We start from the raw sequence: 21193 nt of genomic DNA, 5'->3' as shown, positions 1-21193 counted from the left end.
TTGATAACGAGATCACATCATTAGGAGAATGATGTGATGGACAAGACCCAATCCTAAACATAGCACAAGATCGTATAGTTCGTTTGCTAGAGTTTTCCAATGTCAAGTATCTTTTCCTTAGACCATGAGATCGTGTAACTCCCGGATACCGTAGGAGTGCTTTGGGTGTACCAAACGTCACAACGTAACTGGGTGACTATAAAGGTATACTACGGGTATCTCCGAAAGTGTCTGTTGGGTTGACACGGATCAAGACTAGGATTTGTCACTCCGTGTGACGGAGAGGTATCACTGGGCCCACTCGGTAATGCATCATCATAATGAGCTCAAAGTGACCAAGTGTATGGTCACGGGATCATGCATTACGGTACGAGTAAAGTGACTTGCCGGTAACGAGATTGAACGAGGTATTGGTATACCGACGATCGAATCTCGGGCAAGTAACATACCGATTGACGAAGGGAGTTGTATACGGGGTTGCTTGAATCCTCGACATCGTGGTTCATCCGATGAGATCATCGAGGAGCATGTGGGAGCCAACATGGGTATCCAGATCCCGCTGTTGGTTATTGACCGGAGAGCGATCTCGGTCATGTCTACATGTCTCCCGAACCCGTAGGGTCTACACACTTAAGGTTCGGTGACGCTAGGGTTGTAGGGATATGTATATGCAGTAACCCGAATGTTGTTCGGAGTCCCGGATGAGATCCCGGACATCACGAGGAGTTCTGGAATGGTCCGGAGGTAAAGAGTTATATATGGGAAGTCTTGTTTTGGTCACCGGAAAGGTTTCGCGCATTATCGGTATTGTACCGGGAGTGCCGAAAGGGGTCCGGGGGTCCACCAAGGGGGTCCACCTGCCCCGGGGGGGCACATGGGCTGTAGGGGTGTGCGCCTTGGCCTATATGGGCCAAGGGCACCAGCCCCAAGAGGCCCATGCGCCAAGAGATGAGGGAAAGGAAGAGTCCTAAAGGGGGAAGGCACCTCCTAGGTGCCTTGGGGAGGATGGACTCCTTCCTGGCCGCACCCTTCCTTGGAGGAAGGGCCAAGGCTGCGCCCCCCCTCTCCCTTGGCCCTATATATAGTGGGGGGAAGGGAGAGCAGCCACACCTAAGCCCTGGCGCCTCCCTCTCCCTCTCCAACACCTCCTCCTCCTCCGTAGAGCTTGGCGAAGCCCTAACGGAGTACTGCAGCTCCACCACCACCACGCCGTCGTGCTGCTGCTGGAGCCATCTTCCTCAACCTCTCCTTCCCCTTGCTGGATCAAGAAGGAGGAGACGTCACGCTGACCGTACGTGTGTTGAACACGGAGGTGCCGTCCGTTCGGCGCTAGGATCTCCGGTGATTTGGATCACGTCGAGTACGCCTTCCTCATCCTCGTTCTTTGAACGCTTCCGCGCGTGATCTACAAAGGTATGTAGATGCAATCCGATCACTCGTTGCTAGATGAACTCCTAGATGGATCTTGGTGAAATCGTAGGAATTTTTTTTTTGTTTTCTGCAACGTTCCCCAACACACAAAGCGTAATTGACAATTCTTACCATACCATGGGATCACTTGATCCCTCTCGGTACATCTTCTGCGCTTTGTGAGTTGATCAACTTGATTCACTCTTGACTTAGTCTTGATCATCCTTGAACCTTTCCAATTCTCTTCATTTGAATGATGTCTTGGAGGTAGACATGAATGATCACACAATCTTCTTTTTCAAGACATGCTTGCAATAAGCTCAACTCTCACATGACCAATCTTTGGATAATTCCTTAAATAACACCTTGGTCGACACAAACTCTCCTTGAAACCAACACATGTACTCCAAGAAAAGCCTATGGAAAAAACCTTCAAATATAACTCAAGGCAACCATTAGTCCATAGAGATTGTCATCAATTACCAAAACCAAACATGGGGGCATCGCATATTCTTTCACTTGCTCTGCAAGTGCTTCTTCTGCAACTTGTTCTGCAGCTTCTTCTTCTGCTAGGTCTGCATCATCTGTAATGGTGACATGAGTGACAAACTTACACTACATTTTTTCCACTGCTTCCTCCTTAATTTTCCTGTCCAATAAATCCTGCTTAATCTTCTGCTTATGCTTCTCTAGTGCTTCCTCCTTAATGATCTGAATTGGTTTGATAGGACTAACAATAGTAGGCAGGTCTGCTACGGGAAACTCTATCACATCATCCCAGTCAAACTGCCTGAAACTCTCATCATGATCAAGATACATTTGCAAAAACTTGTGCCCAAATGTTACATGTGCCCTCATGTTAAGACAGTTGTCATTGCAAGTGATCTTCACAAGACCACCTTCAGTCATTGGTTTATCAGGCATGCAGTAATACATTTGCAATCTCCCCTTCACTTCATAGCCCAATTCTTCTACCAGATCTTCTAACTTCTCGACAGTAAGTGTATCCCCCTCCACATAATCATACCACATGTTTTCTCCATTGACAAATGCACGATTTTTACCAACTCCAAGGAAATAGCCACCAAAATTGATGCAAAGACTGAAGTTTGATAAGTAGTCAATTTCATCTGCAGATTTACATAAAACCCTAGATTAACTGCCTAAAATCCATATCAGAACGGAAACCCTAGCAGTAACATCAAAATCTGAAGGCAAATAAGAGCGTGCAACCACCTAATCGACCTCAAATCGATTAGATTCGGAGAGAAAAGGGGGGGTTTTACAGAGGTTCAGGGAGAAAACAGGGGCTTACCATACACAGGTGGTGGGTCTCCTTCTGCTCGGCGACGAGGCGCCATGGTTCAAGTCGTCGACGAACCCTCTGGCCGCCGTTGCTCCGTCGGTGGATGCCTCCGCCGGCGGCGACGAAACCCTAGCCGATCAGCACCGCCATCGCTTCCCCTTTCCTTTCTCCTCTCCTCTGCCTCGGAGGCGTCGATGAAAATGTGAAGCGTGCTCGACCAAACAGGGGGGAGGAGGGAATGCAAAATAGCTCGGTCGCTGCTCGCTTCTTTAAGTTTTGTCGACGTGTCATGTCCAGCTGTCGAGTCAAAGCGGGTTTCTAGTCAAATCGGGCCGATACGAGCCGAGACGATATGGGTTACCGTATAGTGACCCGGTTCAGCGAGCCCGCTGACCGTAACGTGCGATTTCGTGAATACAGTGATCAAAGTGAACCTAGAGTTAAATTCAGTTACTGTAGATGTAATTTTCTCCCCGCGAGTCCTCGGCGTCACGGGATTTCACCGCACCGGGCCGAGCGCGCGCGCTGGCTCACGGTTATTTCCAGCTGCCGTGCCCACAACGGAAGCGGACGCCGAGCGTAACGGAAAGATCCTCCCCCAAAAATCCCCCGCCCGCCCCCAAATTCAATACCCTCCCTCCCCGTCCACGGCCACCGCCTCTCGCCCCCCTCCTCCCCTCCACCTCCACCTCCACCGCCGCGCGCCACCCGCCCCCCTCCTCCCCTCCGCCTCCGCCGCCACCGCCGCGGATGGAGCTCGTCGCGGCGGGTTGCCAGACGGCGGCGCCGTTCGCGCTCTGCCCGGGCCAGCATCTGCTCGCCGTCGGGATGGCGGCGCAGGGCCGCGGTGACGCCGGGAGACGGGCGTCGCGGGTGGACGTACTGCGCCTTCTTCGGCCCAACGGCGAGCACCACCTCGGAGGTCCGCTGAAGGTGGACTGCGTGCTCGGAGCTCCAGGCCTGCGCAGGCTGGCGTGGTCCACGACACCGACGGGTTACCAGCCTGACTTCGCGCTCCCAGATGAGGTGCTATACCAGGCCGGCCTCCTCGCCGGTGGATTCGAGGACGGCACAGTGCGCATATGGGACCCTAAACCCGCGCTGCGGTACCCCCCCCCCCCCCCCCCCCCCCCCCTCTTGTGATTTGATTCCCCTCTTATCTTCCATTAGGATATTCTGTTCAGAAATTCAAGCAATCATCAAGGTGAAACACACTGTTGCTAGGGTCCCAACATTCTTAGTTTTGTTCCTAAGGTTGATTCTGTGGAAGGCCGTTTATACAGCAGACTCAAGCACTGATGTTTCGACTAGCGCATGTAGTACTACTTAAGTCCTTCACATTCAGAATAAAAACAATATCGGCGGGTAGCTATATGGAACTAACATACATAATCCATGAACTGCCTTCTTAAGTTTGTATGATACTAGACACTATGGTGCGGGTACTTACTCTATAGCATACAAATGCAGTGTCAACATTTACTCAAATAAGCATATCTTCATATACAGCCGCATAGGAGACACACATGAAAAGGAGCATGAAACAGAAAATCAATATGGGCCTTATTACCATTTTACTGGTCACATATCACTGGATTCTGCAGGTCGTCCACCAGCTCAAGGCTGATGATGAGTTCTGGTTCAGGAAGCTTTAGGGGCTGATGCTGAGTTCTGGTTCAGGAAGCTTTAGGGGCTGATGCTGAGTTCTGGTTCAATAAGCTTTAGGGGCTGATGCTGAGTTCTGGTTCAGGAAGCTTTAGGGGCTGATGCTGAGTTCTGGTTCAATAAGCTTTAGGGGCTGTTTGATGTGGCCATGCCAATCGTTGGCTCGCCAAATAATTGGCGCTCGATTTCCCCACCCACGACCTGCCAAAAAGTTGGCTAAAAACTGAACTAGAGCTGCCGCTGAGCCATGAGCGCACCAATTATTTGGTCCCCATCGAAATGAACACCCATGCTGGATCAATGTCCAATATTTTGTCAGGGCTTCTCAGGGCAATTAACCAAACAGCCCCTTGTGTTAGTCTTTTTTCAGTGTAGTTTGTGTGGCCTCCTGGTCGTTGCTACTTATGTAGTTTAGTTTAGTTGGTCCACTTGGTTCAGGCTGGTTGTAAGGTCGTTGTATTCAGACTAGGGAACTTTGGTTGTTGATATCATTTGCATATTTCAGCTTGCACTTTTTTTGTTGATATCCTGATATAAAATTTGAATCTGTCTTACCTAGTGCCATTTGCTACTTGTGCAGCTGGGATTTGGGTGAGGGAGTTCCAGAGAAGCCTAAGGCTGTATGGAGGTTGGACGACGATCCTAAAAATGCGCTTACTCTGGAAGCACAAATGTACGTGTGTTTTCAGTGCCATGTGTATTTATTCCCAACACCATTAGTTTATTCTTTATCGGTACTTCTCTATTGTGTTGCAGCCCCGCAACAGTTGCAGATATGCATGCCAAAGTAAGAGAAATGAAATGGGCATCGTATTACGATCACGACTCGAGAGGTATGAACAGGGCCGGTGTTGGTGTCAAAACCGGCGGATCTCGGGTAGGGGGTCCCGAACTGTGCGTCTAGGACGAATGGTAACAGGAGGCAAGGGACATGAAGTTTTACTCAGGTTCGGGCCCTCTTGATGGAGGTAAAACCCTACGTCCTGCTTGATTAATATTGATGATATGGGTAGTACAAGAGTAGATCTACCACGACCATGGGGGGCCTCGGCCCAATCTAATAGATCGGGAGACGACGTGGTGAGTACCCCCTAGTCCAGGACATCGTCAGTAGCCCCCTGAACCGGTCTTCAAGTTAGGGACGCTCCTCGATTCTTCTGAACTGTTCTTCATCTTCGGTCGTCGGTCTTGAAAACTGGTTCAACAAATCTTTATCTTCGATCTTGAGGATCGCCGAAATGCATTCGACGAGTTTACACGTCGGGTATCCGAGGAGCCCCTTTAAGTTTCCGGCCTTTACCAATGCCTTGTTATTTTTATGCCACACCTCGGGTTTGAAGTTGTTCCCGGGCGGCAGCGTCCTCTTGCGTCCGTGCTCCAACACCGGACTGTATTCAAGGTATCTTTTGCAACCGAGCACCAACGCCGGACCGCTTCCCAGCTCCAACGCCGGAATGTATCCGAGCTCCAACGCCGGACTATGTATCCGAGCTCCAACGCCGGACTGTATATCCGAGCTCCAACGCCGGACTGTATCTGAGCTCCAACGCCGGACTATATCCGAGGTGTCGTAAATCACCTTGGTTCAAAGAAGTTTGAAGGAGTTTAGCCGACCTTAATGCCGGAAATGCCCTCTATGGAGCCAGCCACTAGCGCCCGAGCTTTATGCCGGGCTGCTTCCGAGGTGGTGCACCACCCCGAATGTGGGCCGATTTTTGTGAATATTTTTTATTGGTGCAATTTATTCTCTGCCGAGATATATAGCCAGTAGCCCTCAAGGTGTGTATCGGTCTAAAACCCGAGATGCACCTGAAGGATGACGTAAGACCGCCGATCCCAGTAGCCGCTGAGACTCAGGTTGATTTGCAAAATCGGCCTGAGGATCAAGTCCAAGCTCGGCAGAATACTTCGGGACACTAAAAGCGTCGTGCTCAGTCCTCGAGACTCAGGTTGGGTGCGGCCGACCAACCTAAGGATCAAAATCTCCTCGGAAACTATATTGCACATAAAATTTTCTGCATTGGACAGACAATGCAGTAGCCCCCGAGACACTGGTCTGGTGGTAACACCAGATTAGGGGATCAATGTGCCCTTTTAATATTTGTAAATAATAAGCCCGAAGCCCAGTAGCCCCCGAGCCTTAATGCGGGCACAGTTTGCCGAATTAAGGATCAATATCCATAGTAAAATCACAAATTATGTGTAATGACTCTATGTATCCAAGTACTTTACGTCATTAATGCTCGGATCCGCATTGTACAAAACTTTGTTAACCGACCATCGGCTTCCACCTCCTCGGCCAGTAGCCGAGGAGTGTTTGTCCTACTTTATAAAGCCTTTATGAGGGCAAAGATTTACAACAAACAAGGCAATCTGGCCATACGGTTTTATAAACAAAGGTACGCAAAGAGTTATATTACTGTTTAACAGAAGAAATGTCTTCCAAAGAAAATAGTCCCGCTCTCGGTTCCTTTCTTTGGGTTGTCATGCTAAGCATGATCATTAAACCTCAGCTCTAATGTAAGAGCAAAATATTGAGGATTTAGTTTGGGAGGCCAGTTAATAGCCCTCGGTAGTGTTCGGCGACAGTCGGGGTCAAGCCGTAAACACTTCGGCCAATGTTATGAACGGCCCATCGTTTAACATAGTCATCGGATCGCTGACCAGTTTACGCTTATTGTGAAAGTCAGTTTTCGGCTTTCTCCACTGAGGTGCTTAACCATGTGAGCTGGAAGCACAATAGCAGTGGTTCTCCCTTTGCACGCCTAGCCGAACAAAACGGAACGTAGGAAGCAAGTGCAAGAGCCGGGCAACCCAACTATTGACCGAAGACACAATTCGAAACCGATGCATATATAGCAATATCTGAGAATGTTTTTGCCGAATCCCTAAATGTGTCCGGCGTTGCACTGCGAGACTAATGCTGGAAAAGCACAAATAGTTTAGAAGTGCCAAAAAGCTTGGAAAACCAAGAAACGTCAGTAAAAACATGACGTCCGAACAATATCAAGTGTTCGGTGCCAATCCGAAAGTTGGTCTTAGAAAAAAGAAGTGCTTCTGTCGTGCTTTAACATGGTACATCCTATCTCAAGACTTCGAGCGGGTCAGCCTACGGCTTCAACCTCCTATCCCGAGGGCGGAGTACTTCTCATCAGGCCAGTTTAGCAAACTAAACTCTAGCGGCTTTGAGAGAGAAATTAGGCTCCCCGGCTAGTGACCGCACACTCGTGTCGAAAAAAGGAGTGATAAATAATAATAATAAAACTTTGCAACGACTAAGAAGAAGAACACTTATTATAAAACGGCTCAAATAAACTTAAGAGCCCCCAAGTGACTTGGGTAGAAGAATGATTGCATGTACCGAAGTACTTATATCATATCTATGTTCAACTGAACTTTAAACGCGTCTTAACCGACCGTCAGCTTCTCCCTCTTCGGTCAAGGACCGAAAAGTGTCATGTACTCCTTCGGTCGAGAATATCGACGGTGTTTCCAATAACCAAGCAATCAGGCCATAAGGCTGTAACAGACAAAGCGCGCTCAGGGAACTTATGCTATATTACCGTGAAGTGTAAGAAGCATCTTCGAAGAAAATAGTACCCCCACCGATACCTTTCTTTGGTGCCCATTATTATTATGAGACTTGTGCAATAGATTTTTTGTACTCATGAGTTCCGTTGTGTGCCGGCCATCATTGAAAACTATAAGAGCGCTAGCTTTCGGCTTCACCCAGTCTGAGGTCCGGCTCGGGCGACCCGATCGTGACAATCGCAGAGGTGCTCCCTTTACTCCCTAGCCGAACAATCGGGAATGTAGGGGTAAACACAGGAGCGAGGCAACCCAGCTTGCAAATCGCTTAAGTCAATATGGTGCATATTGTGGCGTAATACACGAACAAGGAACGAAGTCGTACAAGTATAATCATATGCAAGTGGAAAAACTTCATGAAGGAAGCCCCCAAATGAATTGGGTATTTGAATTTATGCGTCACAAACAAAGTTTGGATAAGGAAATTTTTTACAAGCAACTTTTTTCCAAAAAAGTATAATGCTTGGTCGAACCGAACACAAGTTAGAAATTAAAGCTTTGAGCATGAAAGCGACTTAGCTGGTTAATGTGTTCGGTATTGATGACGCGGTCCGAGCTTGATGCGGGGCAAGGTTCCATCCCCCAAGCTGGTCCCGAGGTGGCGGAGCGGAGAGCTCGACACGTCGAAGTGGTGACATAGCACGGTCAATGCAGACTGGCAGAGTGACGCCGAAGTCCCCTGATCATTTTCCTGTGCACAAAAATTAGTGCAAACCGGAGATAATAGTAATAATGATAATTAAAAAAATGTTGCATAATAAATAATTTATGCAAAGTGAGGAATAGAAGAAATATGGCCTGGCGCCGAAGTCAATGTCGATGCAGGGCGTCGGCGTGATGTAGTAAAGGCGTGGCAAAGCCTGAATTCACAGGTCGGTCCAAGCTCCGGATGCGGCGTTCGCCGGACTATGTACGGAAACTGATCGAACCACCACGCGACCGTCGTTGATGCGGTCACCATTTGATAGACCTGTGTACATATCATGGACAAACCAGAGTAATAATTCCTTGGGAAAAATGAACCCAAACAAGCAAAAAATACTGGGATTAATAGCACCTGGTTTATTTGTTATAGCAATCCGAAGGAAGGTGATTCCCAAAATTGGGACTCGCTCCGCACACCCATTGCCTGATGGGCGATAAAACAACGGCATGGCAATGCTGGTAAAGGTTGACTTGCCGAGGCAAAGCCCTCGGCCCAGCTAATGTGACGGAGCTGGTCGGCTAGTGACGCTGAAGTGTCCGGAGTAGGTTGATGAAGAGATGGCGAAGCCCCCGGTCCAGCCGAGATGTCGAAGCCTCGACGTCAGCCGATAAGTCGAAGTAGGTCGGCATGATGGACACCAGCTTGTAGAAGCAATAGTGCGGCCCTGTCGATGCAGGTCGTGACGTGGTCGATGCCGGCTTGATGAAGCGACCGTGCGGCGATGCCGGTATGCCCGCTCCGTGTAATCCGTGGGGCGGCGATGTTGATGATGATTTATCCTTCGCGATGCTGGACTCTTGTTCGGCTTGCCGAGATGATGATCCGAAGAAGTTGAGCTTGGCTAAAGTGACGACGTGTCTAGCGCAGGTCGGCAGCCGTGGAGTAATATTGCCGGACTGGTTTGACACCAGCATGATGTTGAAGATCATGTTCAAAAGATCTTAAAGTTAGTGGGATGTGTTCGGAAACAAAACACAATACCCCATACAAAACTTCCTTCAAAAGGGATATCTGACATCCCGTTCATAAAAAAGATGAACTCGGGTCGGATTCGTTTTCGCGCAGAAAACAAATCCGAAAAGTGATGCACTAATCGGAAGGTTCCCGGAGTTTGGACGGTCGGATCGAGATGAAATTTTGAGAGGTGGTAGATATAGGAATTCCGCAGCCGATCAACGGTTGGATCTTCCAAAGGATGTCCGAGCTAGAAGCTGGACACCACGCCCTAAACTCATCCAAATTCCCATCCAGATTTGACAGGGCTTCGGTATATCGTGGATTGCCAGAGATTCCTCCATCGGAACTCGACGAAATTTTCCAGGGTTGTTATAGACTCAATTCCGCACAATTCCACCAAAGCGATCGTCAAAGCGATACTCAAGGAGGTGGTGGCGGCAGATACGAGTTCGCTGTCCAAAAAAAAAAAACAGCACGGTCGCTTGAGGGCAATGTTGACGTTGAGCCCCCGAGCTCCATAGATGATTCCTCCGTGATCTTGATAGAGATCGGAGTTGATGTTTGATGAAGGCCCTCGTCCGAACATGGTGATCCGAACACGGGGCGCAATTCTTGGTCGAACCAAGGTGACCAGTCGAACTGGTGACGAAGATGCCGAAGTCGCAGTTGATCTGCAAGCGAGCCATCGATCCTTTTGTCGATCACACAGCGGAACTCTCAATGAAAGCACCAATGTCGGTGTCAAAACCGGCGGATCTCGGGTAGGGGGTCCCGAACTGTGCGTCTAGGCCGGATGGTAACAGGAGGCAAGGGACACGAAGTTTTACCCAGGTTCGGGTCCTCTTGATGGAGGTAAAATCCTACGTCCTGCTTGATTAATATTGATGATATGGGTAGTACAAGAGTAGATCTACCACGAGATCGGAGAGGCTAAACCCTAAAAGCTAGCCTATGGTATGATTGTTGTTCTGTATGTTGTCTATTCTATCGACTAGCCTGGCCCTGGTTTATATAATGCACCAGAGGCCTAGGTTAACAAGAGTCCTAGCCGAATACACCGGTGGGGAGAAGTCCTTGTCTTGATCGCCAAGTCTTTGTGGAATCTTCCTTGTATGCGGCAGCTGTCCGAACTGGCCCATGAGTATACGGCCATGGGGGGCCCGGCCCAATCTAATAGATCGGGAGACGACGTGGTGAGTACCCCCTAGTCCAGGACATCGTCAGCCGGCCCTGGGCCAGGGCAGCAGGGGCGACGGCCCTGGGCCCAGCCAAACTAGGGGCCCCGACCTAGTGCTGCAACCTGCAGTGTATACATAGATATGGGCCCTGATAAATTGGTGCAAATAAAAAAATGCCTCTAGAAAGGAAGGCCCATCTCGTACAGAAGGCAGAAACCCAACAGCCGAGTGGCCTGAACCTGAAGGCACACATGCACATGGCGAGCGATTTTGTTCCTCGTCAGACTACACACCGACGCCGGTTCGTTTTCTCGCCTGTTCGCCTCCACAGATCGGCTGATCGGGGCATCCGGCGACTGCGAATCTGCGACAGCTGCCACCGGCGGATGCTGGCACATAGGGTGCGTTGGCAAAGAATAGCAGGGGACAAAGGTAAATATCTAGATGAATTTCTCTTAGCCCTCAATCTTAATCTAGTGAATAGTGATTAATCTATAATCTTCTTTCTACGGCAGAGTTCCATCATCTGTTGCTGCCGACTTGGTCGTGAGGACCTGGACTTGTTGTAATCTTGTTTCCTTGATGATTGATGGATAGCTGAAGCATGAAGAACACGGATTGTCACTGATTTACTGCAACCTTCAGCCTTCAGGTGCCTTCACTCCTTTTCTTGCAAACATGCTGTCCAAAAAAGACGAAAAGAACAGATAATTCCATTGGATTGTAGAAGGGAGCTATGCATAAATATATTGTAAGGAATGAATCTACTGATAATCTTGAGGAATTAGATGGCGCTGGTGCTGAAGAACTACAACCTGCTGAGAATGAGACCACTGTTTCTGGAGCCGTTTCTCATGATTACTGAAGGCTTGGAGGTTTGTTAGCATGTCATTTCTTTTTGTTTATGCTCTGTAACTTCTATGATATATGATTCAGACCTTAAGTATGGCATTGTTATCATATATTATTTACCAAGACAAGGAAAATTACCACTGTTTATTGTAGCTTCGCAAAAAAAATCTATCAATGCATGGAATTATATTTTTTGCCTCCAATTTCGCCACTGGGCCCATTCATTTGAGTTCGCCCCGGGGCCTCCGAAACTCCAGGACCGGCCCTGGGTATGAACACTCGCTGTTGATGTTTCTTCGGTAAGGCTATGGTTACAACACTTCAAGAGTCTGTTAGGCTTTTGCTGGTGCTGATGTTACGTGGCACTTTCTTTCCTGTACTTTGTATATATTTTGACGCTGACTCTGTTTATCCGTTATCACCAAAGATAGTGGGATCCGGTCTTTTGATTGTATGGAATAGAAAAGATAACAGTGGGTGATTCCACAATTCTGACCATGCTAATGCAAAATAATGCAGCTTGGTTAGAAGATGATATTGTCTCCAAAGATCCAGAACTGTATCTGTATCCCGAGGAGGGTGAGATGGAGCTAGTCGCGAAGTGCAAGATTTTCCAAGGCCCAGTGAGTGTTTTATTTTATAATTGCTCTAAATGGTACACACGATCTAGAAGTTGGAACAACTTAAATATTGGAAACTACTGCAGGTTTTGGGGTTATCTTCCAATGATCTGCATCCGTATTGGATTGCTACTGCTGCTCCAGGTGAGAGCATCTGTGTCCACGATATAAGCTATCCAACTGAGCTGTGCAAGTTGACATGTGAGGTAGGTGTATTCAACTATTTGCCTTATCACTTGTTCAGTTTCTTAGAGTTAGTCCTGGACTGATAGTCAGTTTAAAGTGAGTAAACAACATTCAACTGGTTGTTGGTTGGCACAAGATGCAAGTGTGCTGTTGGGATATAATCATAAATGTGGTAGTCTTGAGAGGTTATCCAGTTGGGTATTTTGATGATATCATGCTTAGTTCCTCTGGTGTTATGTAAACAGGTTTGTCTATGTTTTTTGAAGCTTAACGATTTCGGATCAGTGAAAGAGGAGAAGGTGCAGATGACATCCCTAAAATGGAATAAGATATACCCTACAGCCCTGGCTGCCACGAGCAGCAAAGGCACCACAAGTAATCTCTATGTGTGTGTGTGTGTGTGTGTGTGTGTGTGTGTGTGTGTGTGTGTGTTCCTATCGCATGAATTATTTCACAGAGGTCTGGGATCTCAGAGCTGCAAAGCTGATGACAGCATTCGGCAATACAAAAGTCAAGAGCCTCTCAGATCTGGAGTTCAGCTGGAATAATCCCATGCACTTGGCCGTTTCAACCGCAAACAATGGTACTTCAGCAGCTGTGACGGTATGCCAAAAAATATTTTTTGTGACTTATTATGGGAGTCACTCTGTATTTAGTCTCTGATCAGTTGATATTTGGCTTCTCCTCAGGTTTGGGATATGAGATTCAGCCGCACGCCCTATCATGAGTACAGCACCGGTACCTCAGGTGTAAACTGTCTCTCTTGGAATCGGTCTGGCCAACTTCTTGCGTCTCATACCGACGGTACGATAAGCTGCTGTGATGTATACAGCAAGGAGGTAATATTGCAATGAACCATAACTTGCATAGTTTCACATTTCGAATTCATATAAAGCAGTAGTGATCTGTGTGTCAATTACAGATGATACAGGGGTTGACTAGGGCTTGGCATGGTGATCTGGGTGTCACTTGGACACACTCTGAGAATGCATTTGCCACACTGTCCTCAAAGTATGGAGTCAGGCTGCATGAGATGTAAGTCGAATGATTTCCATTTCTTTTCGTTGTATTCTGCACCTCAAAGTATGGAGTCATTTGCACACTGTCCTCAAAGTGACCTTTACGAACTTTTAACAAATTTCGTTTTGTATTTTACTTTTGTAGGAGTGACCAGAGGATTTACCCGTGAACCTGTGATGACATGACTGAATAGTGATTGCTGGTGGAGAAGGAGATGCTTCAAAAGCCGAGCTAATGGATACTGGAGATTGAGAAAGAGAGAGAGAGAGAGTCGACAACCTTACGATGTAGGATGTAGAAAATACTAACAATACCATGCATTTGTTCGATGCAATTCTGTTCGAGGCAACTTAACACGCTTTCTTCCGCATGTCCCACAAGGAGATAGGAAAAGGAGATGGGGGCTCACGTGTACAGCCCTTGATTTACTGGTTTTCGATACCTGTATATGCAAGTGAGATAGATTTACAAGTTTGATTGATTGATTGATTAATCAGTTCCGCATTGGTTCTGGTTGGGCGTGTTGCTCGGTTGTACTCACGTCACGTACGACTAGTTTAACCTCCGAATACGTACGGTAGGAATGTACGGATTGGTTGAGGTGATGTTGCAGGGTGAGCTCTCTGTGTTAACATGTACTCCTTCCGTTTCATAATATAAGAGCATTTTTTACACTAGTTTTTTTTTGAGGGGGCATTTTTTACACTAGTGTGGTGTCAAAAACGCTCTTATATTGTGGGACGGAGGGAGTATATTTCTAGGACTCTATGTTGCGGCCTATTCATCTTGTTAAGCTAGGATTCTCATGTTAGCCTCCCGATGTAATCCTTCCTTGTCCCTCACGTTGTGGCGATCCTTCTCATGGTCGTACTCCTCTGTCTATTGGGTCTGGCGCCCCACCTATATAACATGATCGTTGTGATTAAGGGAGGGTGTTAACATGTATATTCCCAGGACTCTATATGTTGCGGCCTAGTCATCTTGTTAAGCTAGGATTCTCATGTTAGCCTCCCGATGTAATCCTTCCTTGTCCCTCACGTTGTAGTGATCCTTCTCATGATCGTACTCCTCCTCTATATGTGCTATTGGGTCTGGCGCCCCACCTATATAACACGAAACCATCGGCTAGAACCAGCATGACGTTCTACCAAAGTTGATACTACGTGTCGGTGGTAAAACCGACAGACCACAGGGGAGGGGGTCCTCGAGCTGTGGATCTCGGATCGATGGGTAACAAGGGATGAAGGAGACAGTATTTACCCAGGTCCAGGCCCTCTCGAAGAGGTAATTACCTATGCCCTGCTTTGATTGTATTAATGGTTGTGTACCGAGTACAGGCTTGATCTACCTCAAGATCGTAAGTTGTGTTCTAAGTACACGTCAAGTCTTCCGCAGATCCCATCTTGATCACGTCGAGGTATGAGGCTTTCGGAGTCCTTCCTTTTGAGAATGGTGGCCCATAAGCTTGGCCAAGGACCGTGGGCCAACTAGGTTGGTACCCCCTACTCCAGGATACGGTCAGTGGTCCCCGAACTGGTCTTCGTCACCGAGGACGACACCCCTCTTCGGTTGAGTGACTTCGGCTTTGAGTCTTCGGCTTGACAGGACGAGTTCCCATGTATTGTTTCGAGTTCGGCTTAGAAGTCTTTGGGTCGTTCGACGAGTTTTACTTAGTGTTCGAACCTACCGCACGCGGCTTTCGGGCCCTTCCCTCGATCACCGTGCAGTCTGGGGAATCAGGCTGCTTTATGGTAGGATGCCGAAACGTCACCCCCTTTCCTCTTTATTTAACAGGTAAACAGTCCAAAGTTACAGCAAAGCGCATCTTGACCTTCCCTCTTCGCATCCTGGCACAAATTCTTTCCCTTCTCCCCCAAGGTCTAGCCTCGAGAGTATTTCCAGAAATGGCGAGTGATGCAGGCTCCTCGAAGCGATCCCACGACCCCCTCAAGGGTGACTGGGGGAGCTGCTCCGTTACACGCCTTCAGCTGGAGCGACTTGCCACCCAAGGCTACTTGCCGGATTTAGATGTTGCTTCCACTTACCTGGGCCTAATATCCGTGGAAGGGCAGGTGCATGCTGATAACCACCTCATCCCTCACGGGGACGAGCGTGTATGTTTTGTTCCATTTCTCCTCCATGGCCTGGGGTTTCCTATCCACCCCTTTTTGCGTGGCCTACTCAAATTCTATGGGAGCCAACTCCATCACCTCACCCCAACTCAATTTTACACATCGCAGGGTTCGTCGCCCTATGTGAAATGCACCTCGGATGTGCGGCGCACTTCCGGCTGTGGAGGAAGTATTTCTACGTGATGCCCTGCTCCCGAGTCGGAAAGCTACACGAACTGGGCGCGACTGAGGTCTGCCGGATAGCTGGGACTGACTACCCCGTATGCACCCCTTGAGAGGATGTCGACATTTAGGTGTATGAATGGTTTTATATGGATGATGTCCCGCTGCATGACCCGGTCCGGCCTGGGCTCCCAACATTCTCCTCGGAGCCCCCGAAGAAGCGTTACAACTGGAGGCCACAGAGTGCCACTCAAGAGGACGATGCCAATGTGGCTCGCCTAGCGGCTCAAGTAAAGCTTTTATCAAGCATCAGCCTCACTATCATAGATGTGATGGCAACGATGATCAACCGAAGAGTCGAACCTCTTCGACAACGTCAGCACCTGTTGTGTATGTACAACAGAACCGACGATGCCACCCGATCAACTCGGGAAGGCTTCAAAGATCAGACGGCCTTTGGGACAGCCCTGGATGGATTATACCAGGGAGAGGCGGCGAAATTTGAGAAGCGGAAGTTCATAGATGGGCTGTCTTACTACAACCTCGCCGATATAGTAAGTTTTCCTGAATTTCCTTGTCCATCCGAGCTGTTTCATTTTTTCTCTTCTGATCAATCATCCAATATATCCGAACAGAGATGGAGGCGCTGGGTCGGGACCCTGAGTTGCCCCGTGCCCGAGCCCGGGGCGTATCAACGCGATAATGATCCCAGCTTCGATGAAGACAAAGAATTGTCCATCATATATGAGGGGGGGGTGTAACACCCTCGATGCGACTATAGCTCCCACGTGTCGAGGCACGACTTAGAGACATAATCGCACTGAAGGCATATGTTGCAAGTTAGGCAATCTTCACAACATCCCATGCAATATGATAATAAAAGGGGAGATAACATAGTTGGCTTACACTCGCCACGTCAATCAAATACATAAATAACATTACATCAACCAAACACTCATGGCCCGACTACGGCGCCAAAATAAAAGAGAACCCAACATGCGACAACGGTCCCGTTCACCCCCCAACTGGGCACCACTACTGATCATCGGGAAAGGAAACATAGTAACGTTGAGAGTCTTCGTCGAACTCCCACTTGAGCTCATACGCGTCTGCTGGAGCGGAATCATCGGGCCCTGCATCTGGTGTAATAGTAATCTGTGAGCCACAGGGACTCATCAATCTCGCGATCAAGACTATTTAAGCTTATAGGTATGGCAAGGTAAATATGTGGAACTGCAGCAAGCGACTAGCAAGTATGGTGGCTAACTTATTCGCAAAAGAGAGCGAGAAGAGGAGGCAAAGCGCGAGCGAGAAACTAGAGAGCAACCTGCGCAAACATTACTCCAACACCATGTCCACTTCCCGGACTCCGCCGAGAAGAGGCCATCACGGTAACACCCTCAGTTGATTCATTTTAATTAAGTTAAGGTTCAAGTTATCTACAACCGGACATTAACAAATTCCCATCTGCCCATAACCGCGGGCACGGCTTTTGAAAGTTCAAATCCCTGCAGGGGAGTCCCAACTTAGCCCATGACAAGCTCTCATGGTCAACGAAGGAATAGACCTCCTCCCAAGACGTTCCGATCAGACTCGGTATCTCGGTAATTCAAGACACTTCGACAGGTTAAAACAAGACCAGCAACACCGCCCGAATGTGCCGACAAATCCCGATAGGAGCTGCACATATCTCGTTCTCAGGGCACACTCAAATGAGCAAGACGTCGGGTAGGCCAGCCCAGAGTTGCCCCTGGTAGCCCCGGACATCGCTCGGTGGGACCAACACTCAGAGGAGCACTGGCCCGGGGGGGGGGGGGTTAAAATAAGATGACCCTTGAGTCTGCAGAACCCAAGGGAAAGAAAAGGCTAGGTGGCGAATGGTAAAACCAATGTTGGGCATTGCTGGAAAAGCTTTAAACAAGGCGAACTATCAAGGGGTTCCCATTATAAGATCGCTTTAAACCGGTTGCGTTTACTTTTTGGTTTTTCGATCTAAGATCGCTTTGCGTCGCCCGCCACCGTCGTCGATACCCCCGTGCCTCTACTCCGACACCGGCGCGACCACCCGGCCTCCTCCCCGATCCGGCGGCCCGTCCCGGCCGTTGTTCGCGCGTCTGCCTGCATGTTGATCTGCGCCGACCGTCGTCGCCCTCATCCGATCAGGATCCTACATCACCTCACCTCCACCCCGCTTGGCTGTATCTGTGCGCCGGCCCTGGCGCTGCGCCACACATGATGCGTGGACCGTCTGTGTTGTGATGTGCCGCTTGCGCCCCTCTTGGACGTGGGTTGTGTGCATATGCCAGCTGTTTGTGCGTCCCTCACGCATGCCCTTGGTGGCTCGGCCACCTCATCACCGACCGGAGACCCCGACCTTGCGAGCGGCCAGACTGATCACTTGGTCGCCGCTCCGCTTCATCCGCACCGCGCGACCGACCTAGCTAGTTGCTTGCGTGTGCCTCCACAGGTCCTATGAAGATCATCCCCAAGAAGAGCGCGCCCATCCACCGATCGAGCGTTGGGCTGCCGCTGCATCGCCACATCGGGCCGTAGTGTCGCTGCCCCATGGTTCTCCCTGCGGCAGCATGACTTGCGCGTCGCCCCTTTGGGTTGTAGCACCGTGGCACGTGGTCCCCGCCTACACCCGAGGCCGTTCCCGTGGCTGCACCGACCAGCACGCCGCCGCTGCGCCACCCTTCGGGCCGTAGCGCCATGGCATGCGGTCAACGCCGCAACTCCGAGGTCTTCCCGCCGCTGCGTCGCCCCTTCGGGCCGTAGCGCCATGGCCCATGGTCCACTCCGCCTTCCCCGCACGTCGACTTCCCATGGTATGCGCCGTGCCGTCTTCCTTGGCGCGGGAACGCCACCGTCTGTGTTGGTCTTTGTCATGTTGTTGGGTTCCTCGCCTACTTCGAGCACCGCCGCCGCACTCCTAACCTCGCCGCCACTGCCGCCATTAGGCCGTCGTCGCTGCTCTTCTTCGGCACCGCCGCTGCTACCCCTGTAGCCGCCGCCTGTCCACCCCCTTCGTCTTCGTCCAACACCAGCTTGTCGCCAGCGTTGCTGTCATCTTCCCCGACCACTTAGTCTACTCCGACCACCGTCGTGACATCGGCCCCACGCCAATTGGCGCCAGAACCATCGTCGAGTCTTCTTCTCTGCTAGCCCCTACAACTCCTTGACATGGGGTACAACTCGTGCAGGTCCCTCATCTACGCATGCCTAGTGCTAACAACACCGATGCATGTCTTCATCCACGACGTGTCCCCGGACCTGGCAAGCCTGGTGCGACACTTCATCAACTTCGTCTTCGTCCATCTATGCATGCCCAATGCTGGCAACACCGATGCGTGCATTTGTCTACGACGTGTCCCCGGGTTTGGCAAACCCGGTGCGACGCCTCGTCAACAACGTCTTCTTTCCGGTGCACCGCTACTTTGACGCCACTGCACCCATGACTAACTCGGTGCCTCCTTGTGTCCACGGCTCCATAATGACTTCCTCGACACTGGCCACCCCATATCGACATCGACCACGACATTCTTCACACGGCTACCTCGACCACGACTGCAACACAAAGGGTTACCACCTTGCTTGAGCAATCTCATCGGTTTCCACTCTATCCACGATTTCTGCGACGCATCGACCGTTACAACTGTGTCTGTGTGTATGTGTGTGTGTGTGGGGGGGTCTGTTGGCTTGCTTTCTGATTTTCTCTAGTCTCACCGTCTGCGTCGCTACCGCTGTGATTGTGGGAGATGTTGAGTATTATGATTATTAGGAAGTATAGGATCGACTAGGATTTGGTCCTGCCTTGTCTTGTATTCCTATATATATGCCCACGAGGATCAAGCAATAAACAAAAATTCCACCAATCCCTCTATTCCATGCTAACAATAGCTATACACCATCTGCTCCTTGGATGCCGACGCGTGGATGACGTTGCCCTGGCCTCCACCTCCTACAAGATCTGCAAGTGGCTCTGGTGCATCGTGTCGTTGAAGGCCAACTTCTCTAGCAGGTGCGTCATGCCGACGGATTCGGTCGACTAGTTGATCGAGCCTGACACCACACGCATAACAACAAATTTGGAAATCCACCACACGGAGCGTCATCGGAGATCGACAATGCCGCATCATACGATGCTATAAACCTATCATCGTAAGGAGGATGGCGGAAGGTGAGGTAATACCGGGACATCCTCAGAGGCGACGCGGACACCGTTGGAGAGCATGGTGATGTGGGTAGGGAGGTGGGTGAGATGGTTGGGGAGGAACGATGGGAGATCAAGCCTTGGCAGGGGGTGCATGAGTGAGGTCGAGCGCACGACAGAGGCCGCACCACCGTCACAGAGCCACCATGCCATCTTATTCGTCGTCGCCGCCCACTGGACCTCGCGGCGCCCGTGCGACACACTCATGATGGGGAGGCATTGGGGAGGAGAGAAAAACGGTAGTATGAGAGGAGAGAATAGAGGGGGACATCAGTTGCATGATGTAACACCCTCGATGCGACTATATCTCCCACGTGTCGAGGCACGACTTAGAGGCATAATCGCATTGAAGGCATATGTCGCAAGTTAGGCAATCTTCACAACATCCCATGTAATATAATAATGAAAGGGGTAGATAACATAGTTGGCTTACACTCGCCACATCAATCAAGTACATAAATAGCATTACATCATCCAAACACTCATGGCCCGACTATGGCGCCAAAATAAAAGATAACCCAACATGCGACACGGTCCCAATCACCCCCAACTGGGCACCACTACTGATCATCGGGAAAGGAAACATAGTAACATCGAGAGTCTTCGTCGAACTCCCACTTGAGCTCATACGCGTCTCCTGGAGCGGAATCATCGGGCCCTGCATCTGGTGTAATAGTAATCTGTGAGCCACAGGGACTCATCAATCTCGCGATCAAGACTATTTAAGCTTATAGGTATGGCAAGGTAAATATGTGGAACTGCAGCAAGCGACTAGCAAGTATGGTGGCTAACTTATTCGCAAAAGAGAGCGAGAAGAGGAGGCACAGCGCGAGCGAGAAACTAGAGAGCAACCTGCGCAAACATTACTCCAACACCGTGTCCACTTCCCGGACTCCGCCGAGAAGAGGCCATCACGGTAACACCCTCCGTTGATTCATTTTAATTAAGTTAAGGTTCAAATTATCTACAACCGGACATTAACAAATTCCCATCTGCCCATAACCGCGGGCACGGCTTTTGAAAGTTCAAATCCCTGCAGGGGAGTCCCAACTTAGCCCATGACAAGCTCTCACGGTCAACGAAGGAATAGACCTCCTCCCAAGACGTTCCGATCAGACTCGGTATCTCGGTAATTCAAGACACTTCGACAGGTTAAAACAAGACCAGCAACACCGCCCGAATGTGCCGACAAATCCCG

At 49.6% G+C, this 21193-nt stretch overlaps 1 protein-coding gene and 1 pseudogene across 3 annotated transcripts; one reads left to right on the top strand and one right to left on the bottom strand.

Moving 5' to 3' along the window:
* The window catches only part of LOC147976573 (uncharacterized), a 35409-nt pseudogene extending 32638 nt beyond the window's left edge, over positions 1-2771 (bottom strand).
* Positions 2772-3349: 578 nt separating this feature from the next.
* Positions 3350-14162, top strand: LOC125552720 (uncharacterized). Of its 3 annotated transcripts, none has more exons than XM_048716396.2 (12): positions 3350-3822; positions 4962-5054; positions 5138-5349; positions 11142-11242; positions 11326-11685; positions 12182-12285; positions 12369-12488; positions 12735-12843; positions 12962-13071; positions 13158-13307; positions 13391-13503; positions 13633-14162. In XM_048716396.2, exons 6-12 carry the CDS (start codon positions 12247-12249, stop codon positions 13655-13657), a joined length of 666 nt encoding a protein of 221 aa, XP_048572353.1. In that variant the 5' UTR covers positions 3350-3822; positions 4962-5054; positions 5138-5349; positions 11142-11242; positions 11326-11685; positions 12182-12246; the 3' UTR covers positions 13658-14162. The 3 variants fall into 3 exon arrangements, with proteins under 3 accessions (XP_048572353.1, XP_087375000.1, XP_087374999.1); XM_087518874.1 differs by having other exon boundaries at positions 5138-11242; positions 11326-11462; positions 11599-11685; XM_087518873.1 differs by having other exon boundaries at positions 5138-11242.
* Positions 14163-21193: the final 7031 nt, after the last annotated feature.

Source organism: Triticum urartu, chromosome 4A, assembly GCF_056163025.1.
Source record: "Triticum urartu cultivar PI428250 chromosome 4A, HENAU_Tu73, whole genome shotgun sequence".
In the NCBI taxonomy this organism is placed as follows: Eukaryota; Viridiplantae; Streptophyta; class Magnoliopsida; order Poales; family Poaceae; genus Triticum; species Triticum urartu.
The sequence above is the reverse complement of the archived record's forward strand: the minus strand, read 5'-3'. Positions and strand labels throughout refer to the sequence as shown.